This window comes from Sciurus carolinensis, chromosome 1, assembly GCF_902686445.1.
Source record: "Sciurus carolinensis chromosome 1, mSciCar1.2, whole genome shotgun sequence".
Lineage (NCBI taxonomy): Eukaryota > Metazoa > Chordata > Mammalia > Rodentia > Sciuridae > Sciurus > Sciurus carolinensis.
Window position 1 is genome coordinate 96,684,309 of NC_062213.1, and position 23,288 is coordinate 96,707,596.

At 41.1% G+C, this 23,288-nt stretch overlaps 1 protein-coding gene and 1 non-coding gene across 2 annotated transcripts; one reads left to right on the forward strand and one right to left on the reverse strand.

Moving 5' to 3' along the window:
- Positions 1 to 607: 607 nt before the first annotated feature.
- On the reverse strand, positions 608 to 2,637 carry LOC124963268 (anti-sigma-I factor RsgI2-like). The gene is made up of 2 exons (XM_047522894.1): positions 2,485 to 2,637; positions 608 to 1,201 (listed from the first exon to the last, which is right to left on the reverse strand). The coding sequence occupies exons 1-2, from the start codon at positions 2,558 to 2,560 to the stop codon at positions 786 to 788; spliced, it is 492 nt and encodes a 163-aa protein (XP_047378850.1). The 5' UTR covers positions 2,561 to 2,637; the 3' UTR covers positions 608 to 785.
- A 3,791-nt stretch (positions 2,638 to 6,428) lies between these two features.
- On the forward strand, positions 6,429 to 6,496 carry Trnaa-agc (transfer RNA alanine (anticodon AGC)). Its single transcript has one exon. It is a non-coding gene; the product is annotated as a tRNA-Ala (tRNA).
- Positions 6,497 to 23,288: the final 16,792 nt, after the last annotated feature.

Consider the following 23,288-nt stretch of genomic DNA (forward strand, 5'->3'; position numbering starts at 1 on the left):
TCATTCCTTGATCACTCAGAAATTCAGAGAATTGAAAGTAGGGGGACAGTGGGGGAAGACATAGTTCCAGAGAATGCCCAACTATGGAAATGATAAGAACTGGGACTTTGACCAAAAATTATCTGGTGAGTATGTGTTTGTTGGGTGTAGGATGTTTGAATAGATGGTCTTCTGATTTCACATTAAGTTAGCTTGAAGGAACTTTGGCCTTTATTTTTTTGAGGCCCTGTCTCCAACACCCTTTAACCTACCAGTGCTTGGAGTGTGTTGTCTGAGTTAGAATTTATTGGCACTATTCTTTTTCTCCACTGTGTAGTTCTTTGCTGGTGGGTTCCCTTACTTTCTGGACTCAGGAGGGTGGCTTTTCCTTGAGGGCTCTGTGCTCCCTGACTCTATGTGATGAATGTGGTATGTGTCTGTGTTGCAGAAGCCCCTGCCTCTCACTCTTTACCCTGGCAGGACCCTTGTAAATGCCCCAACACCTCAAAAGTACACCTCCCCATGCCACTTCTTCTCCATGCACTGGGGCTCTGGGTTGGAAGAAGGATAAAAAAAAAACCCATAATGTAACATTTCCAAACAACAGATCATCAGACAGACATTTAGTGCCAGAGGAATTCTAATTTAATTGTTTGGGAAGGGTGATGGGAAAGGGTGTCTGGGCGTGTCACCCAAGTTTCCAGCAGGGTGATGTAGGTGCACGTCAGCAAAGATGATTAGACAGTTTAGAACCAGATCCTTGTCTGAGATGGAAACTGCAGCTGCTCATTAAGAAGGGGTAGAGATCAAGGAAGCACCATCCTGGTGCTGCCTTTCCCCCAAGTGTGAAGGGTGGCTGCATCCAGAAGCAGGGGTGAGTGGGTCCACTCTTGGCAGATGAGGAAAGGGATGCAGGACGCTGACTCCGGATACTTCATGCTCTGTTTCTCTGGGGACTTGCTTCTGGTCACTGGCCAGGGGCTTACTTCTGCTTGGACTTCTGGCACTGCTGAGGGGGTGGGCACTTCTGTTGGCACTTGGGTGGAGGCTGGCAAGGCTGTTTCGACTGCTGAGTTGGGGGGCAGGACTGCTGAGGCGGGGGGCAGCACTGCTGGGGTGGGGGGCAGCACTGCTGGGGTGGGGGGCAGCACTGCTGTGGGGGAGCACACTGCTTTTGCTTCTGCTGAGACATTCTGGGCTGGACTTGCAGCTGGACTTGCAACTGGAAGCAGAAGGAGACAGAAATAAGGAACACTGGGGTCCGGGTGAACTTCCTGTCACATTTACATGCTGCTCTGCTTTTACTCTGACCTGACACCTTCACAAATTCAAGGGGTGTGTGTGTGTGTGTGTGTGTGTGTGTGTGTGTGTGTGTAAAATTTAGCTAAATGTTGATGAGCCATATCTACTCCTTTTGAGATGCATAAAGAAACAAGGAAGGAAGGGAGGAAGGAAAAGAGAAATGGAGAAAAAGTGGAAGAAAAAAAAAAGAAAAATGTAGAGAGGGAGAGGGAGGAAAAGAAAGAATAAGAAGGAAATATGGGGAGAAAAACAGAGTAAACAGTTGTTAGGGTAAAAACTGTGACTTCTGGAATAGAATTGCCTAGAATCTCAGTCCTGCCTAAACCACTAAGAGCTATGTCACTTTGAGCAAGTTACTTAACTTTTCCATACTCACCTTTCTTAGGGTTGCTATAAGGTTGAAGTGGGCATGTAAAAATACAGACATACAAGCACGCATATACATATAGGTGGGTGTATGCATGTGCATGCATACGTGCACACATGCACACAGGACCTAGCACAAAATGAACACTATAGTGGTTTCAATTTAGGAAATAAATTTACAAAAATTTAAAAAGAAGCATCTTTACCACAGTCTAAGGAAATGAATTGAACAGAGAGATTCAGAGGTAGATAAAAGGGGCCTTCGAGTTTGACTCTCTTGGTTACAGTTGAGGAAAGCAATTCTCAGAGGGAGGAGGGACAGTTTCATAGCCACTCAGCACAGGTGAGTGGAACAGTGGTCTGATTTCCAGAGCAGAATCATCCCGCTACACTGTATCATCTTGTCCCTGCTTCTCTGCTTCTGGGATCTCCTGAGCCAACCTGCTTCCCTTCCTCCCTAAACTCTACTCTTTTTTCTGAAAGGGCAACCTTGCTCTGTACAGTGGCTTTGTACAAGGTTGGTGCTCCCCTCTTCTTCTACCAATTCCCTCTTAGCATCTGCAAAGATGCAACATGCCCACCATGCCAGCAGATCCTCAGGATGCTGTCCTTCCTGGAGAAATTCCTCTCCTGTCTCAGCCCTGCTTCTCACACTCCCACTTAGACAATTCACAGGAGCTCAGGATAGATTGGTTTCAAACAATAAGGGAAAGATAGATGTCCAAATGAGGGTTTTCTTTCCGACCAACCACCCAGAGCTACTGTCCCAGCTCCCCATCAGGGATTAGGACGTATGTGAAGCGAGGCTGCTATGAAGGGTGCCTCCTCGCCACTTACCTGAGTTTAGCAGCGACTGTGGCGTGGAGATGCCAAGGGGTTTGGGATGCTCTGAGCCTGTCCACCTTTTATACATCTCATATCCCTGCCCAAGGTCACGAGGTGGCCTAGGATTGGGGTGTCCTAATTAGTTCCTAATCACAATAGGATTCACGTGTCCTTCCTCAAATTTCAGGTTTTACTCACCCCCCAGGGCTGGCAGCCTCCCTCGTGGCATGGCGGGGCACTGAGATGACAGCACCTTCACCTTTGCCCTCACCCCACCTCCCCATCACTTCATGAGGGCTGGCCTCCTTGGATTTCTAAACCCACTCATGACTTTTGACTTAGAACCTTGGCATCTGGGATGGTCCGGAGCAAGCATTCAGGACAGTGCTGGGTGTGGGGGGTGTGAGAGCAGTGGTCCGGGAAGTTCTGGTTGGAAGAAGGAGAGAGTGACCTGGGTGGGCTGTGCAGGTAACATTGTTTTAAGGAAAACTGATAAGAAGGTGAATAGCTCTCTTGGAATCCCATTAAACTCAGCAAAGTTAAGACTTTGGCTTAATTATGGGCTCAGAGCCACATTGAGCTTGTACTGGTGGGCAGATAAAGCTAAAACAAAGCTTCGGATTTTTCCTATTTTTTTGTTTATGTATTTTTTATTTTTGTCATTAGTGTCTTGGTTTCAACTCAAGAACTTCCTTTATTATTATTATTTTATTTTTTGTATTTTTGGTTTTTTTCTTTTAGAAATAATGAGGGCCACAGCTCTCTGTTCTGCCTGCTGTTGGGAAAACCATTAAGGCCCCATTAAGAAATCTGGGTGGCTACAGTAGACAGTATTTATCTCTCTATCTCTCTACATATGTATAAGTCGCTCAGACTTCAGGCTTCCCAAGGAAATGATTATCATAAGGTGGAGGGGGTGAGGGAGCTAAGAAGCATTACATTAGAATGAGCTCATGGAATACTCCTTGGCTGGGTCCTGGATTCTGAGCTCCAAAGGCCCTAGTCCTGTTGCTTCCTCCCCACCCTGTTAGCCATCCTGAGACAAAGAGGGTGCCACAAGGGACAGACTTGGATACTCCCATATTCAAGGATGGACTGGTGCTATTGGGGCTCTGCCTTTTACCAGTTGGGTGACTTTGGGCACTTAATGTTTTTGAGTTTCCGCTTCCTCCTTTGTTAATGAGGATAATAGCACCATTCTGCATTTCAGTAATAAGGATTAAAAGGAACAATTTAAAAGTATGTGCAAGCATTTGGCACAAAATGAATGTTCAACAACTGTTGGGAGTATTGTGGAGCAATGCTCTGAAAACTAGGGCAAAACATAATCTAGAAGTATGAACTCAGAGTTACAAAAATTTTAAGGTAGTAGTGGCACTTGTCACCCAGTGTCATAAGATCTTGACTGAAAATTTTAGGAGGAATGAATTCAAGAGATCTGTTATAAATCAAGGTGACTGTACTTAATAACAGTGTACTAAAAGTTGCTAATGCAGTAGATCTTTAAGTGTTGTCATCATATGAAAATAAAAAGTATGTGTCAAAGGGAAAAATTACGACAAATTTAAAGACCTTAGCTGTATTTTATTTGCAGTTCTAGAATTGGGCAATGCCTCAGAGTACAGGATAGAATGAGTGTTCTGATGGGCTAAGCAGAGTTTGGTTTTATAGACAAAAATGGAGTGAGGAAAGCAGAAACAGAGAACAAAAACATAGATTAGTTATTCCAAAGTTACTTTTCTTATAAAAGGTAAAGCAGAGGGAACTTCCTTATCATGCCAACTAAAGTTGGCTTGCTTTGGAATTTATTCTCTCTCTCTCTCCTGATTTTAAGAAGGTCAAGTAAACACTTTAGTTTCTACTTGGTGATGTGGAACTTCAGCATAAAGGAAACTCCACTTTTGTTTGGTCCGTTGGGTCTAGTGAAGAAGCTCAGTTCAAACTGATGCCCTCCTATAAATTTTATTTAACATATGTGAGGCAATGCATGTTAAATAGTTTAATTAAGTCATCATATAATGTGTATACACATCAAAACATCAAGTTGTACAACACTTATATATGCAGTTAAATGGAAAAAAAAAATACTACATGATGGGGGAAAAAAAGACCTGATAGAGAGAAATGGAAATAGACAAGGTAATTATAAAGATGAAACATTTTAAATCTCAGATGTAGAATTTAGCTGTGGCTTCACTGAAAGCCTTAGAATTTCCTCAGACCTTGGGAAGTCACACTGCAACCCTGGAAGACTCAGACTTGAACTCCCATGTTTCTCCCTTAAACCTGGGATCACAGGCTTTGCTTGACCAAGGAAATAAAAAAAGACCCAGTGGAACCAGGTCTTCTCAGGAAAAGAATCCCTTCAACCTGGTATCACTCAGACAGAAACAACCCTAGATAGTCTGAGGAAGGGATTCCAACTCAGGCACCTTCTTACTCTATTACAGAGAGGAAAAACTCTAGGAGTAGTTACACTGGGATGGCCATTTTTTCATCACTTGTACCACATTTCTGGTTGGGGACACAGGAGCAAGAATGTCCCAGGCCTTTGATGTTTCCAAGAAAAGAGAGAAAAGGGAGCCCCATTAGGCAGGTCTGCCGATGTGAACTGGGTCCATGTCAGTGGGAAGAGGTAGTAAAACTGCTCTGTGTCCCCTTAGCTTCCTACTTTCAACTCCTATAGACATTTTTCAATCATTTGTCTTGGATTAGCCAAGTAAATGGAATACTGCTTGCATAGTTGGAGAAAGTGTGAACATCCACTTATTTGTGAGATTTGGGGTGTTAAATCCTGTCAATCTTTTCTTTAATGTTCCTTAACAACCTGGAACAGACTTCTGTGGTGGAGTCACCTACTTCAAGAGCGTCTGATGCAATATTGTTTCTATCAACAGAAAACAGAAACATAATGGGCACTCTAGGAGCCACCAATAAGACCAAACATGTATTTTAGACTTTCAAATGGTATTATACACTGGTCTTCATTACCATCGCTCTGTCATTCATTTTTGTAAGGCTCTGTATCTCTTACACACACACACACACACACACACACACACACTATAATACTCATACTGTCATACATACACACATGGGTCTTTCCCATATTTTGGTTTATGGGGCATAAGGCTAGCACTGAATAAAGTTGATGGAATTAAAGGTGATATCTTCTACAAATTCCCCAAAGATATGTCCACACAGACTACAACCCTAGGTCCATATCTACGTGGCAATGACTCCTACATCTGCATCCCTCCCATATGGCTAAGACTCCAATATGGCACTTAACAACACTTTTCTTCCTTTAGGTTTTCCTTGGAGTCTACCTCATTCTTATTTCACTCTTACGAACATTAACAGGGTTATGTCAAGCAATGGGGGTGAGAGGTGTGAGCTGGAGAGAAGGTAGGTATAGGACCTTATCCCCCAGAGTGTGTATGACTTGCAAATAGACATGCTTGATTCTAGCTCTTGGCACCTGCAGCACATTCAGCCTGAGAAGGACCTGGGTCTAGCTGGGCAGAGGGGAAAGGGACTGAGCTTAGCAAGGGTCCAGTTAGTCAGCAAATATACAGGAAGCAGACCACATGCTGCATACTGTGGGGGCTGGGAACTGTGTGACACACAGCCCTGCCCTCAAGGAGCTTATAATCCTGGTGAGACAAGTTCAGCTCAACATGATAGCAGAGCTGTAGCTCAGAGGCTAACATTATGAGTCAGGACCTGAGGGATGATACGGAAGAAGCATGTCATGGAACTCAGAGGAGGCCTTCCTGTGGGATGTGGCTGGTGTCAACAGCAAAGCATCAGGGAAGACAGGAAAAGCTCCTAGACTATGGATTCCTTATGAGCAGAAACACTGACTTCATTTTTGCATATTGGTGCTTAACAAAGGTTCTGGCTCCAAATTGGACCTAAATTAATTTTTATGAAATGAATGGGAGAAGGGCTGGGGATATAGCTCAGTTGGTAGAGTGCTTGCCTAGCAAGCACAAGGCCCTGGGTTCGATCCCCAGTAACACACACACACACACACACACAAAAAAAAAAAAAAAAAAAAAGAATGGGAGAAGCATTCCAAGAAAGGGGATATAATAGACTGAGAAAAGCCTTGAGAGGTAGGAAGATGCTTTGTGTGTTGGGGCAAGAGAAGGAGAGGCCAATGTGATGACAGTGGATGATCATGGTGATGACTAGTGGGCATTGAACAGGGGACCAGACCCCACGGAAAGCCTTGAACTCCAGACTATCCAGGAGACCCGAAATTGCTAGGTGGGAGCCTGGACCCTGGCTCTATAAGCAATGCAGAGGTGACTCTTCATAATATAACAAATATTTTTTAAAACATATTGATTAGTATAGTGAGGTGGAAAGGCATGGGTGTATGATAAAAAGGGTCAGGTATGGGCTGGGAAGATGGCTCAGCTGGTAGAGTGCTTGCCTCGCAAGCACAAGGCCCTGAGTTTGATCCCCACTACCGCAAAAAAAAAAAAAAAAAGGGTCAGGTATGCTTCTAGCTTGACCAATAATTACTGTGTCCTTTTGTGTAATTGGTTTCCCCTCTCAGACTCTGGTTTTCTCTTCTGTAAAACATGATCATCAGTAAAGGCTTTTTCAGAAGATTATGGTATGATTTCCACCCCCTCCAAAGGAAATGGGGAACAAGGAGGGACAAGACTGAAAGTGTTCTAGGCAGGGGTGCACGTTGTGAGGCAGGGTAGGGGTGACAATGGGCAAGATGGAGGCAGGGAGACCCGTGGGGATAGAAATGATAAGGCAGCAGTAGAAGTGGAGAGGAAGGACGTGTTTAAGAATGATCTTGAAGTAAGAATATGCAGGATCAGAAAGTGTTTTCAATGAACAGGTGTCAGAGCTGGATCCAATCTAGTAATCAAACAACACATCTCCAACTCTTGGACCAAGGACTATGTGAACACTTGATGACATTCTCAACGAGTTGCAGGGACAGGAGAAAATGTTCTTATCTCTTAGAGAGATTGGCCTAAGGTTGGTGACTTCTATTTTGTTGGAGGGTCTCTTGTTTGTTGGTTGTTTATTGTTTGAGATTATTCTCTTTCCAAGATTATTTTAAAATCCCTTTTATTTTGTGAAATGATGGTAATTTTAAAGGACCTCTGCTCTTAGTTGGCAAAGTTGCTCTTTGCTGTTTGCGTTTTTAAAAATTAGGTTCAGTGAATTCAAAAGTCTGGGAATTGCTGATGTGATCCATCAAGTCCTATCATTAACGAATAGGGAAAAGGTGAATTAGATAAGGAAGTGAGTTACTTGAAATCATATCCAATAAAATGTCCGAGAGAGGCTTGAACTCTGGGTGCCTAACCACACTAACCAAACTAAACCAACCAACAAATCAAGCAAGCAAACAAAAGATAAGCTGAATGATGTCAAAATCTCAGCAGGAATTCTCCTTCCCACCCCACCCTCCCCCACCTCAAAGCCAGGCCTTGCCAAGGTGGCAGGAGCAGGCCTGTTATGGAACCCACACTCCACCCTGATGTCTCCCAGACTCTCCAGGACACAGTGCAAAGTTCTGCTTGCCCCTGCCTCCTTGGGAGACATGCTGTGGCCTGCATCACCTCACTGAGACAGAAGCTGGTCTCCCCTGCCTTTATCCAGCCTCTCAGATCAGAGGGTCTTAATACTTTCACACCACCTATCTTCTTCCTGACTCTTAGGTTCATCTCCAAGGCCTCCAGCTGGCTCCTCAGCACCATGGTTTTCCATGTCTGGACCTGGTGGCTTCATCAGGACCTGGTGGCTTCATCAGTCAGATAGGGAATTCCTGGGACACCCTGGTACCCCAGGGAACTAAGATTTAACTGTATTCTCTGTGGAATGAAGTCTCTGAAAAGTTAAGGCAGGTGCAGGGACCTGCCTGAGGCTCCTGCGGTCCTTTGGTGATTTCATTCACTCCATGGCTCTAATTACCACCTTTATCCTGATGACTTGCAGTTCTTCATCTCCAGGTCAGGCTTCTACCTTGTGCTTCAGATCCACGGTACAGTAGTGACTGCTTGGATACCTTCACCAGGAGAACAATGTGATATTTGAATCAGGCATGCATACAGTATGTCCTATACATATACATAAATTGTCAATGAAAAATACATTTATTTTTTTTAAAAATCCATTTCAAAGTCTCAGGGCACATTAGTCTCAACATGTCCAGAACTGAGCTTATCCTCCCTCCCTCTTGTTCTCATTCCCCATGTCAGGGAACAGAATCACTACTTGCCACACATTCAGGCACCCAACGGCAGCCCAGCATCACCTCTAACTACCTCCATTTACCAAGTTCCATTGATTTATCACCTAGATAGGTGATGTGAGCCTGCCCTGGTCTGGCCTCCATCAGCTCTACCCTTTATGGGTGATGAGATGATCTTATGTGCTTCCCTGTTTGAAACCTCTCTTGCTGCAAACTGTCTTCTACACAGAAGACACAGTGAAAATATTTAAAGGCAAATAATAGTGAAGTATTCAGGGGCCAAGTGGCATCTTATTTGTGGTTTATTCTCAAAGCATTCAGGAAAAAGAAAACAAAGTATAAATCTGTATATCTCTATATTATATAAACTTATGTCTATCCATATATAATTACATGTACAGACTGAACCTGTCTCCAACTTGTGATGACTCAACTTCCAATTTTTCTACTTTATCATGGTGTGAATGAAATATGTATTCACTAAAAGCTTAATTTTGAACACCCATTCAACAGTTGCTTTTTACTTTCAGAACTGTGTTCAGTAAGTTACATGAGATATTTAGCACTGTTAAAAAAATAGGCTTTATTTTAGATGATTTCACCCAAATGTTGACTAATGTGAGTGTTTTGAGCATGGGTAAGGTAGGTAAGATAAGCCACCATGTTCAGCAGCTTAGAAGTATTAGAGACATTTAGGACTTAATGATATTTTTGACTTATGATGGGTTTATTCAGATGTGAGCCCACTGTAAGTAAAGGAGCATCTGGAAGAGGAGGGGTGGGAGACAAGGAGGAGGAGGAAAGAATATAAATCTCTGTGAAAGGTATCTGGGAATTATTTGTACTATTCTTGAAATTTTCTGTAAGTCTGAAATTATGTCAAAATAGACAATTTTAAAAGTAAATGAGTCCATGTCATTCTCCTACATAGATTCTCTCAAAGGACCCTTAATTCCTTCTAACTACAGGATAAAGTCTTCTTTCTGATGTGACATGGCTACCCACCTCTCCAGCTTTGCCTCTCATTCCTGGTTCATGCTTTCTGTCCCATCAATAAGCACCTGCCCACTGGCCTGTAGTTCCTGGAAGACAACTTGCTTTCCTCATGGTGAAGTCTTTGCTCATTTTTGTGCTCGGAGTCCCTGACAGGCCAGTTGTGCCTTGTTTTGGCCACTGGATGAGAAGTTGGAGGAAAAATTCAAACACAGATGAGCTGACAATTTCTCTAAGATCTTTTCCCTCTGGAAGTTTGTGTTTGGTCCCCTTTTGCTATGATTGATTTCCCTTCCCATGTAATATAGACACTCAGTTTTCTGAGGAACAGTTCAGGGTTCTAAGTGGGATAGAGACAGATGAAGGGGACTTGAGGAGTGTCATTGGTGAGCCCAAAGTCTCCCAATGTGCCTGCTGGCCCTTTGGCTTCATCTCTTGTCACCCAAAGTGCAGGGCAGTTGTCATATGGTCGGAACAGTTGTCATCTGGCACTACTCCACTCCCGATTCTGTTTGAAAAAGCATCTTAATTGGTAATGAGTCTTCTCCAAAAAGGGGGCAGTAACCCCCAGTCTGCAATGCACCAGGTAAGCTTAAGCTGGAGGCTGAAGGCATCTGTGTGCTAATGCCTGTGTGTGTGCAGGGTGGGCAGTAGGAGCAGCAGGCAGGTACAGAGCACCCTCTTCCTCTAGCATCCCACTCTTCCCTCCAACTTTAGGACTGCCAATGAGTTACCCATCTTGAGAAATATTTATTTTTTATTTTAAAAAATTTTTATTTTTAAAAAAATTTTTACAGACTGCATTTTGATTAATTGTACACAAAAGGGGTACAAATTTTCATTGCTATAGTTGTGCATGATGTAGATTCGTACCATTTGTGTAATCATACATGTACATAGGGTAATGATGTCTGTTTCATTCCACCATCTTTCATACCCTGCCCCCTCCTCCCTCTCATTTCACTCTACATAATCTAGTTTCTTGAGAAGTGTTTATGGGATGTTCCCTTCCCCAACCAAGAGGACATTTGCTGAGCTCCGATGCCTGGGGAGGAAAGACACCAACTGGCTTGGAAAGAGTTTTAGTAAGTTTACACCTGCAGGATCTACATTTGCCTGTATATTCTCTGACTTGGAGAGACAAATCGAGCTGGAGTTCTGTTTCCTCATTAGCATTTAGGAGGATAATGATCCTTTTGCTACATTTAAATCTGATGACAATGAGTGGTTATAAACCATCCCCGTCCTACAAATGAAGGGTTCTTACTTGCATTTATTTCATGTTGTTCAGAATCACAGAAAGGGGCACATGGGAAAAGCTAGCCATAAAGTAACAAAAACAGGTGAAGTCGTTCTCCATATTAAAGAACTGAGCTGTAGAGGAGAAGAGAAATGAGACTGCACACACTTACTAAGTGTAATCTAGGCTATTGGTAGGGTTTCTATGCAATTCCAGAAAATACAGGAAGGCTTTACTTTTAAGGAAGGGAATTTCTGTCTTAAGTATTTCTTTCTCTCTTTTCTCTTTTCTCCCTCTCTCTCTCTCCCTCTCTCTCTCCCCCTGTACCCAGGGTGGTAAGAAATGTGATTTTAGGAAATTTTATTTCAAATATTAATGGTACATTCCCTAGGAATACTTTTAATAACCTTAAAGAAATTGTTAACTATTTTTCAGCCTTTATTTTGTTTTTTGTTTTTTAATGTGATACTTCTCTTAAACCAGGCCACAAACTGGGTGGAGTGGCAGGTGCCTGTAATCCCAGCTACTTGAGAGGCTGAGGCAGGATTGCTATTTTGCACTCAGCCTCAGCAACTTAGCAAGACTCTATCTCAAAATACGCTCCCCCAAAATTGACAAAAATATTGAAAATGAACTCAGTGGTATAGTGCCCTTGGGTTCAATTCCCAGTCTCTCTCTCTCTCTCTCTCTCTCTCTCTCTCTCTCTCTCTCTCTCTCTCTCACACACACACACACACACACACACACACACACACACAGGAATATTTTTAAAAAGCACAAAATTGCCAGTTTTGTGTTGGTTTCAAAAGCATTACATTGTAAATGAAATTTAGAGTGTTCCAAATTTAGCCTAATAATTTCATCTATAGATAAATATGGACACACAGTAATATAGATAAATATAGATAAATATGGATACATAGTAATATAGATAAATATATTACTATGTATGTATGTGAAATGAATCCTTACAACATTAAAACATAGGTTCAATTCTTAATTTTTAAGAAATCTAAAGAGAAATGCATGAAATAAGTACTTTGAAGTGTAGTTCCACTTTAGGCAGTAGAGAGTCAGACTTGATCTCCCAAAGGCATGAATCAAGGCCACTTCACAAAGCACCAGAGAGAGGAGCACAAGTCTGGATCTCAAGACCCTTAGGTCTCATTGCCCCTGACTCCTGGCCTCTGCCAATTTCCTTCTAGTCTCAATAGTCAGACTGGGGCTGAATAGAAGGAGGCAGTGACAGCTTTCTTCCTTCCTCCTCCTCCTCCTTTTCCATGCACACCCTTCAGTTGGGACAATACTGACATGTGGGTGTATGGAACCCAGACAAGCAGGTATCATGTTTGCTTCCAGGTAGAGAGACCAGACTGTATGTCTGGAATTCTGAGTCATATTGTGCTTCCGTGAGGGTGGGTCTCTATATCCTGTGCCACATGCTGTGTTCTCTCTCTGTCTGTCACACACACACACACACACACACACCTCTCTCAGTCTTTCCCACTTTATGCTAGGCATTACCTTTGTATGCAGGCTCTGGGGGAGTTCTGCTAGGCAGTGACTGGGGGGGAGGGGGAAACATAAAATGTGACCCAGACATTTGTAGAGTAACTACCATGTATCTAAGCACAGGAAACAGTGTAAAAAGATCCTTCTTCAAGTTACCAGTGTCTATTTGGAGAAAATGCAAGAGAACAAAAGGGAGCAGGCTCAACTGTTTTGTAAATATAGAATTCTAGGTTTTAATATTGAAAATCAGGTTATATACAGAGAAACAATATTCCCTCAGGAAAGGACAAGACCTCAAGACCCTGCTCAAGAACAAACAGAATTGTAGTAAGTTGGGGTAAATGGACTAGGGCAAGTTGGGACTACACCTATGAATCATTCTGTCTTTTCCTGTCACTGCTGTGTTCCATGGAGAAGAGCAATGGTATTAGACAGCAGAACTGACCCAGGATCTCATGGAGGTAAATAAGAAGACCCTCTTAGCCATGGAAGGAATGGGAGAAATAGTTCAGACTGGTTTAGACTGGGGAGGAGGAAAGTGAAGGAAAACTTGGAGGCCATAAAAGATTCTTATTAGAGCTTCTCAGAGACAGAAGAGCCCAGAAGTATAGTGCCAAAAGAGAGGATGGAAATACTGCCTAGCAAAGAGATCAAAGATAACTTAGGAAACAAAGTAGTGCTCTTGGAAGTAAAGCTAAGACATTCCCAGAGGGAGTGGATGTAGGCTTGGTGAGAAGTCAATTATCTCCATTTTCAATGAATATCTTCAGATATTTTGAGTTTACTATAGATTAGGAAAGAAAAATGGTTCTTGAAATATAAAATTCAAATGGCATCTTCTCCATGAATCCTTTCTTCTCTGCAAAACTGTTTCTGCCTCAAAAGACACTTGCCTTCACTTCCATAGCCTTCCTAGATCTACTAGGAATATGGGATATTCTTGTGACATTTAGGTGTCAGATTTGTTAACCCCTAGAGGACCAGAACCACAAATGTCCTCCCCAAGACCAGCACAGAGACAGCCCATGCCAGACCCCAGTAAATGTTCTGGGAACTAAAGTCATGCAAGGAATGGATGAGATCAATGACTAAAAGGAAGTTTTACTCTTGGAAAAGTGAAATACCTGTCTAAAGTAATAAAGCAACCAAATACCAATTTTCCAGAATTGCCTACTGGCAAGCTCAAACTAATGTGGGACTAAATGCGGGAAATACTTGTTGAATGAATGGTCCAAATAGGAAGTTATGGGAGGTTGAGTTGAAGGAGATAGTCATGTAGGTAATGCCTTCTTTATTCCAATAAACACACACACACACTCTAACCCACCACAAGCACATTTACAGGCCTATGTATGAAGATTTTTTTCTGTTTTTATAGCTACTCTATGACTGTTTCTCATTAAGGAAGTGTATAAGTAGGATGGTATCTTCATGACTTAAGTCCCAGATCTGCTTCTCTGGGCTCCTCCTTTTGCTGTGTGGCTAGCTGGGAACTGGTTCACACAGCACATGGGTCTCTGCAGGGGTGTGTTCTTGGATGCCTATAACATAATGTACCTATTTGCATAGAATGTCCACTTTAGGACTGTGGGAAAGGAATAGTATGGGAACAGAGGAGTCACTCAGGTGTACCTCGAAATATATTCGCTCAACATTTAGTGAGCACCTTTTGTATTCCAGGCACTAAATTGTGTATTGAGGATTCAGAGATAAATAAGACTTTTTTTTTTTTTTTTTTTTTCTCCATAACAGTGAGAATCTAGGGGCTGAGGTTGTAGCTCAGTAGTAGAGGACTTGCTTGGTATATGTGAGGCACTGGGTTTGATCCTCAGCATCACATAAAAAATAAATAAAATAAAGATATTGTGTCCATCTACAACTAAATATATATATGCATATATATATGTCAGAATCTAGAGCAGGTATTAGACTCAATAATTCATTTCAGTAATACATCATAAATTCTTTGGTATAGTTATTTTGAAATTATTGTAATGTAGAGGGGGCATCAACCAGCCAGATGGCATTGCCAAAACCTTCCCAGAGCAGTTAAAGCCTGCTCAGCATTGCTTGTCCAACACACTTTCCATGTGCCAAGGACACCCTCCCTTTCCTTCTAAATGTCTCCTGATTTGAGAGATAATTTTGTCCATTTCTCAGGTCAGAAAAGCATTCTCATCCCACCCTTTGACCTCCATACCTACCTAATTCTCTGGCAAACCATTAAATCACTCCATCATTATAACAAGGGACTAAAAGAGGCTAAGAACTGGATATCTGTGGGGAGCGTGCAGAAATTGGTGCAAGGCCCTGACCAATACCTTGGGTAATGAGCAGTAGGATGGGAGCAGGGCTTCTTGATAGACCCCAAGTCCAGTCAGGTAGAGAAAGGTGAGAGCCACAAGCACATGCTCTACGTGGATCCCCTGCTTTACAGAGTTGGTGGGGTTGTAGTTCTCAGCAACAAGTACTTAGTCGACCAATACCTGGACCATATTTTTTCTTCACTATGGTAAGAACATTTAACATGAGATCTGGTCTCTTAACATTTTTGAGCATACAATACACTATTGTTACCTGTGGCACAATGTTGTGCAGCAGATCTCTAGAACTTATTCATCTTGCATAACTGAAACTTTATACCTGTTGATCAACAACTTCCCATTTCCTTCACCCCAGCCTCTGGCAGCTCTCATTATGCTCCCCCTTTCTATTGTTTTTATGAATTTGATTATTTTTGACACCTCATAGAAGTGGAATCAGGCAGTATTTGTCCTGTGATTGGCCTAGATCACTTACCATAATGTCCTCAGGTTTCATCTATGTTGTAGTATTAACAGAAATGTCTTCTTTTTAATAATATAATAATGAATAATATTCCATTGTATGTGTATACCACATTTTCTTTATTCATGTATTGATAGACATTTTAGGTTGTTTCAATATGTTAGCTATTGTAATGTCTATCAATACTGTTTTTCCACTCTGGCAGAATCACGTACATTTTCACCATTTACAATGGTTTCAAGTTCTCCATAATCTTTACAGATGTGAACTGATTTCTCAATATGTTTTTTATTTAGATTTCCCTAATTGTGGTGACATTGAGCATCTTTCCAAACACCAGTTGGCCATTTGTATGGTCTCCTTGGAGAAAGTCTATTCAATCCTTTGCTTGTTTTTAATCAGATTATTATTATTATCATTATCATCATTATTGCTATTGAGTTGTAGGAAGTCCTCATATATTTTGGATGTTTGCCCATTATCAGATATGATTCACAAATAATTTTTCTCATTCTGTAGATTGTCTGTTCTCTGCTGATTGTTTCTTTTTCTGTGCAGAAGTTGTTTTAGTTCAATGAAATAAAAAGACACAAATAAATGAAAATAAATTCATGTTCATATGCTGTAAGACTTAATATTATTAAAATGTACAAAGAAATCTATAGAATAAACACAATACCTATCAAAATCTCACTAGCATTTTTTACAGAAATACAAATAGCCTAAAAAAATCATATGGGGGCTGGAATTGTGGCTCAGTGGTAAAGTGCTGGCATGCGTGAGGCACTGTGTTCGATTTCAACACCATAAATAAATAAATAAATAAAATAAAGGTCCATTGACAGGTAAAACAAATATTTTTTTAAAAAATCATATGGAATTACATAAGACTCCAAATAGACAAAGTAATCCGAAGATTACTGGATATATCACACTTCTTTGTTTCAAAATACATTATAAAACTAAAGTAATTAAAAGTGTTTCTGGCATAAAAACAGACATATAGACGATTGGAACAAGTAGAATGCCCAGAAATAAATTCAAACATATGATCAACTGATCTTTGATAAGTGTGTCAAGAATACATAATGGGGGAAGGATAATCTCTTCAATAAATGGTGTTAGGAAGACTGGATATCGATTTGCAAAAGAACAAAACTGAACCCTTATCCTACACTGTACACAAGAATCATCTAAAACTGGATGAAAGATTTAAATGTAAGACCGGAGAGTGTAAAACTCAGAAGAAAATAAAAGAGAAAAACTTCCTTAGGTGATTTTGTGGATGTGACACCCAAAGCATAAGAAACAAAAGTAAAAATAGGCCACCCCTTGGAAAAAATCCCTACGATCTAAAACCTGCCTACTTAGTGATACAACCACAATTTTTTAGCTGCAAAGTTCACAATAACCAAGCTATGGAACCAACCAGGGTGCTTTTCAACAGATAAATAGATGAAGAAAATGTGGTACATATACACAGTGGAGTATTGCTCAGTCAAAAAGAAGAATGACATTATGGCATTTGCTAGTAAATGGATGGAACTGAAGACTATCATGTTAAGTGAAATAAGTCAGACTCAGAAAGCCAAAGGTTGAATATTTTCTCTGATATGCAGAAGATAGTCCAAAATAAGGGGCGGGGGGAGAAAGAGAAAGGGAAAAGGTGGGGACTCCATCAAAATAGAAGAAAGATCAGTGGACTATATGAATGGAACTGTGGGGGTGGGAAAAGGGATGGGATAAGGGGAAAAACAGCAGAATGAATCTGAGCAAAATACCCTATGTACATATATGAATACACCACAGTGAATCTCACCATCAAGTATATCCACAAGACACTAACTGAAAATAAAATAAAATAAAAACTGAAAGTAAGTAATAGAAAGATCAATTGAGTAGAGGCAAGGGAACAGGGGGAGGGAAGATGGTAGGGAAAGGGAAAATCCTGGGGATTGAATTAGAGCAAATTATAATCCTGTTTTTATAATTATGTCAAAATAAATCCTAATGTTATCTACAACTAAAATGAACCAATAAAAATAATGTCTATTTAATAAAAAAACAGTGGAACTATCACATTGGCCTCTTTCTAGGTCCAGAGGACACAAGCTATACATGGAAGGTCTGTGTGGTCTCTTCTCCCTCAACGCTTACATCCTCCTGGGTAAAGGTATATGATAAACACAATCAAGAAACAAATATACAAGTAATGTATTCCAGGTGAGCAATGAGAAGAAACTACAACAGGGCAAAGTGTAACCAATATGGTAGAAAGCCCCTCAGGGGCAGAGGCAGGGAAATTGGGTCTGAGTGGGGGAAGACATCAAACACAGGTCTGTGGACAGAAGCAAAGCAAGAGCCCCAGTGAAGGGCTGGTCTTAATGTGTTCAGAGCATCGAACACTGAAGCATGGTTATGAGTAGCAAGCAAGTTCAAAAAGACAGGCAGGGACCAATCCCGTGGGGTCTGGGGGCCAAAGGGGCATCTTGAGCTGGCACTGACTTGATCTGGGCTTTGCTTGAGAAAGATCCCTCTGATGACTCTCGGAAGTTGGGTTGAGTGCGGCAACCCTATAATCTCAATGACTCGGGAGGCTGAGGCAGGAGGATCACAAGTTCGAGGCCAGCCTCCAGTAACTTAGTGAGTCCCTAAGCAATTTAGTGAGTCTGAGTCTTAAAATAAAAATAAATTAATAAATAAAAAGGGCTGGGGATGTAACTCAGTGGTAAATTGTCCCTGGGTTAAATCCTCAGTATCAAAACAAACAAAGAAACAAACAAACGAACAAAAAGGTTGAACTGAGGCTACAGCAGAGGCTCCTCTTCTCCTTCATCTTGGATCCTTATCAGATCTTGGATCCCTAAGAAGGAGAGTGGGATACATATTTTATTTCTAAGTTTACCCAAGAAAACAACTTCTTGTAATGTAGCCTCGATCTACTTATTGCTTGATGTCAGATGTGGTTTGTTCTACATCATGGCATTTCTAGAAAAGTGACTCAAACTAAAAAGCACATTGGTTTTTGTTTTGGTCTGTTTCAGCATATTCAACCTCATCAGACCACATATTTCCACATGAGATCTGAGGGAGAGGGTCACTGCAGCCAAATGGCTTCTTGATGAAGGAATCTCCTCCCAATACCTTTCTTCCTGGAAGAGTCCTTGCCCCAGACATGCCCTACTGAACTTCCCAACTTGACCTTTATCCTGTCCTCTCAGGGCTGCCCCTTAGAGTTCCTGCATGTGCTGGGGCTTCCCTGCTCTCCAGTGAGAGGTTAACACAACTGAAAACCATAGCTCTCATTTCATTATTAGTAGCCCCACACCTATTGCACGGGACTTCCAGAAGAGTACAGCAATTCTACAATGGCTTCCAGCCTGTCGGCATTTCCATATTATCTTTCCTGGCCTTCACACTTCAGCTAAACGAAGCCACCTATTCTAGTCACACCCACAGGGTTCCCCACATCCAGGTCTTTGCTCAGGTGCTTCTCTGGCCCCAGGGAGTCCGTCCCTTAGCGTTCATTCTTCATGGCCCCACTCACGTGCCACCTCCTTGAGGAAGATGCTGGGCAAACACAATGACCCTTTCTCTGTTGGATTTCCCATTTCTGAGACCTCAAACATTCATGTGGGTGTGATCTCAGGATTCAGACATAACTGGGTTTAAAACTCAGTGACTAGCTGAGTGACCTTGAGCAAGTGACTTGTCCTCTCTGAACCTTAATGTCCTTGTCCCTGAGGCGAGGATAATTGCACCTACATCACAATGTTGTGCAGAAAAGATGAGGTAATGTGTGTAAAATCTTTGACAGGTGACTAACCTACAACCAATGCTCAATAAAGGTTGTGGCTATTTTTAGTAGAGTCATTGTCTTATACCTCTTCTGACCCTGCCCTTGGAGGCTTCTCACAAGACCTAGGTCCCCAAGCTTTATGTTCTGGAGTCTTCTCTAAGCTGAGCCTGTCTATTTAAGTCCTGCAATTCAATATCTAGGCACTAGAGAGAGCAAGAGACCAGAGACACACTGACCAGGATCTAGGATGTTCTTCCCTTGCTAGTTTTTTCCAGTGGTGGGCCATACATTGTTATCTTCTTGTTCAAATTGTACTCTCATTCCTTTTTGTTAGTCAACCCCCAAAGCACATCAGCTTTTTAAGTCAATTATCATAGTCCTCTTGAGAAGGCATCCTCACTTCCCAACAGGCTGCTTTGGTGGATCCATTAATCAAAATCATTTAGGATTTCCTTGTACATATTATGTACCCTTTGTTCTTTCATATTTATAGGATTAAATGTGTTTAAGAACTCAAAATATCACAAGTCTGCCTCAGCAGCAGGCAGCCTGTAGCAGTGTGGGTCTTGCTCATATGTTGTTTTGGGCAGGCAGTAGGTTCTGTGTCATAACACAGCTTGGTGGTGTCAGTGTGTGCAGGTGTGAGATAGGAGCCTGTGTCTCCATGATAATCCCGCCCAGAGCCTGGCAAGATCCCATAATTCCTGACAATGGACTGGTGATTGTTGTCATGGTGAATGAGCCTACCCGGGCACCAGAAGAGAGGCTTGAGGGAACACAGGACTTTCTCTAGGTTCTCCTCCCCATTCATGCTGAACAGCAGAGCAACTGTGTATTTGTGATAAATCCACATTTGGATTACCTTCTAGTGCTGAAATAGTGACAACAAACCAACAGCAGACTGACTACAAACCAGGATGTGAGGTGTCATTTAGTGTTGGAGTAGAGAAAGTTTCTACAGGCTAAGAGAATATAAGTACACTTAGAATTTCTGGAAATACAGGCACAAAGTCAGATTATGAGATTATAAAGACTGAATTATATACCTAATCTTTCAATGTAAAGGTGGTATCACATCAAGAACTTTCAGGGAAACTTACCTAGTGGTCAAAATAATGTGACAGAATTGGCCAGATGGTAAACACTATGGTTGAAATCTTGAAAAGAGATCATAAAACAGGAGTTAAAAGAAAAGTCAAAACCCAGCATGGTGGTGCTCATCTGTAATCACTGACTCTGGAGACTGAAGTGGGAGGATCCCAAGTCCAGGTCAGTCTCAGCAATTTAGTGAGGCCCTGTTTTAAAATAAAATATAAAAAGGGCTGAGGTTGTAGCTCAGTGGAAGAGCATTTGCATAGACACTGATATCTTTTGGTAGAATCTCTGGAGTTTTTATAAATAAGAGCATGTCATCTGTACATCATCTGTACATAGTGACAACTTGACTTCCTCTCCTTTACTTTGAATGCCCTTTATTTCTTTCTCTTGTCTGATTGCTTTAAATATGACTTCCAATCTAGGTTGAATAAAAGCAGTGAAATTGTGCATCCTTATCTTGTTCCAGATCAAAGAAAGCTTTCAGCTTTCCTCTATTCAGTATAATATTAACTGTTAGCTTATTATATATGGTTGGGGTATGGTCCTTCTATGCTTAATTTGTTCAGAGTATTTGTCATGAATGATATTGAATTTTATCAAATGCCTTTTCTGCTTCTATTAAGATAATTATATGACTTGTTTTTTATTCTGTTGCTCTTTTATATCATATTTATTGATTAGTATACATTGAACCATCCTTGCATCCTTGGGATAAATTCCAGTTGATTATGGAAAATAACTTTTTAAATGTGCTATTGGATTCAGCATTTTTTTTTATTATATGCAAATAGGATACATGTTGTTTCTCTATTTGTACATAGAGTCAAGGCATACCATTTGTGTAATCATACGTTTACATAGGGCAATGATGTTTATTTTTTTCCCTTCCCCCCCACCCCTCCCACCCCTCTTTTCCCTCTATACAGTCCTTCTTTCCTTCATTCTTACCGCTCTCCTTATCCCTAACCCTAAACCTAACCCTAAACCTAATGCTAACCCCTCCCACCCCCCATTATTTGTCCTCATCCGCTTATCAGCGAGATCATTCGTCCTTTAGTTTTTTGAGATTGGCTTATCTCACTTAGCATGATATTCTCCAATTTCATCCATTTGCCTACAAATGCCATAATTTTATCATTCTTCATTGTGGAGTAATATTCCATTATATATATATGCCACAGTTTCTTTATCCATTCATCAACTGAAGGGCATCTAGGTTGGTTCCACAATCTGGCTATGGTGAATTGAGCAGCAATGAACATTGATGTGGCTGTATCTCTGTAGTATGCTGATTTTAAGTCCTTTGGGTACAGGCCAAGGAGTGGCATAGCTGGGTCAAATGGTGTTTCCATTCCAAGCTTTCTGAGGAATCTCCACACTGCTTTCCAGAGTGGCTGCACTAATTTGCAACCCCACCAGCAATGTATGAGTGTTCCTTTTTCACCACATCCTCGCCAACACCTATTGTTGCTTGTATTCTTGATAATCGCCATTCTAATTGGGGTGAGATGAAATCTTAGGGTAGTTTTGATTTGCATTTCCCTTATTACTAGGGATGTTGAACATTTTTCATATATCTGTTGATTACTTGTACATCTTCTTCTGTGAAGTGTCTGTTCATTTCCTTAGCCCATTTGTTGATTGGATTATTTGTATTCTTCGTGTAGAGTTTTTTGAGTTCTTTATAGATTCTGGAAATTAGCGCTCTATCTGAGGTATGGTTGGCAAAGATATTCTCCCACTCTGTAGGCTCTCTCTTCACATTTCTGATAGTTTCCTTTGCTGAGATAAAGCTTTTTAGTTTGAATCTATCCCAGTTGTTGATTCTTGCTTTTATTTCTTGTGCTATGGGAGTCCTGTTAAGGAAGTCTGATCCTAAGCCAACAAGTTGAAGATTTGGACCTACTTTTTCTTCTATAAGATGCAGGGTCTCTGGTCTGATTCCGAGGTCCTTGATCCATTTTGAGTTGAGTTTTGTGTAGGGTGAGAGATAGGGGTTTAATTTCATTCTATTGCATATGGTTTTCCAGTTTTCCCAGCACCATTTGTTGAAGAGGCTATCTTTTCTCCATTGCATATTTTTGGAACCTTTGTCTAGTATGAGAAAATTGTATTTATTTGGGTTTGTGTCCATGTCCTCTATTCTGTACCATTGATCTACCTGTCTATTTTGGTACCAATACCATGCCGTTTTTGTTACTATTGCTTTGTAGTAGAGTTGAAGATCTGGTATTGCAATACCCCCTGCTTCGCTCTTGCTACTGAGAATTGCTTTAGCTATTCTAGGTTTTTTATTCTTCCAGATGAATTTCATAATTGCTTGCTCTATTTCTGCAAGGCACATCATTGGGATTTTAATTGGAATTGCATTGAATCTGTATAGCACTTTAGGTAGTATAGCCATTTTGACAATATTAATTCTTCCTATCCAGGAACATGGGAGATCTTTCCATCTTCTAAGGTTTTCTTTAATTTCTTTCTTTAGTGTTCTGTAGTTCTCATTGTAGAGGTCTTTCACCTCTTTTGTGAGATTGATTCCCAAGTATTTTATTTTTTTCGATGCTATTGTGAATAGGGTAGTTTTCCTAATTTCTCTTTCTGAAGATTCATCACTTATGTATAAAAATGCATTGGATTTATGAGCATTGATCTTGTAACCTGCTACTTTACTGAATTCACTTATGAGTTCTAAAAGTTTTCTGGTGGAATTTCCAGGTTCCTCTAAATATATAATCATGTCATCAGCGAACAGGGATAGTTTGAGTTCTTCTTTTCCTATTCGTATCCCTTTAATTTCTTTGGTTTGTCTGATTGCTCTGGCTAGAGTCTCAAGGACGAAGTTGAATAGAAACGGTGAAAGAGGGCATCCCTGCCTTGTTCCAGTTTTTAGGGGGAACGCTTTCAGTTTTTCACCATTTAGAATGATATTAGCCATGGGCTTAGCGTAGATGGCCTTTATAATGTTAAGGAATGTTCCCACTACCCCAATTTTTTCTAGTGTTTTGAGCATGAAGGGATGCTGTATTTTATCAAATGCTTTTTCTGCATCTATTGAAATAATCATGTGATTCTTAACTTTAAGTCTGTTGCTATGGTGAATGACATTTATTGATTTCCGAATGTTGAACCAACCTTGCATCCCTGGGATAAAACCC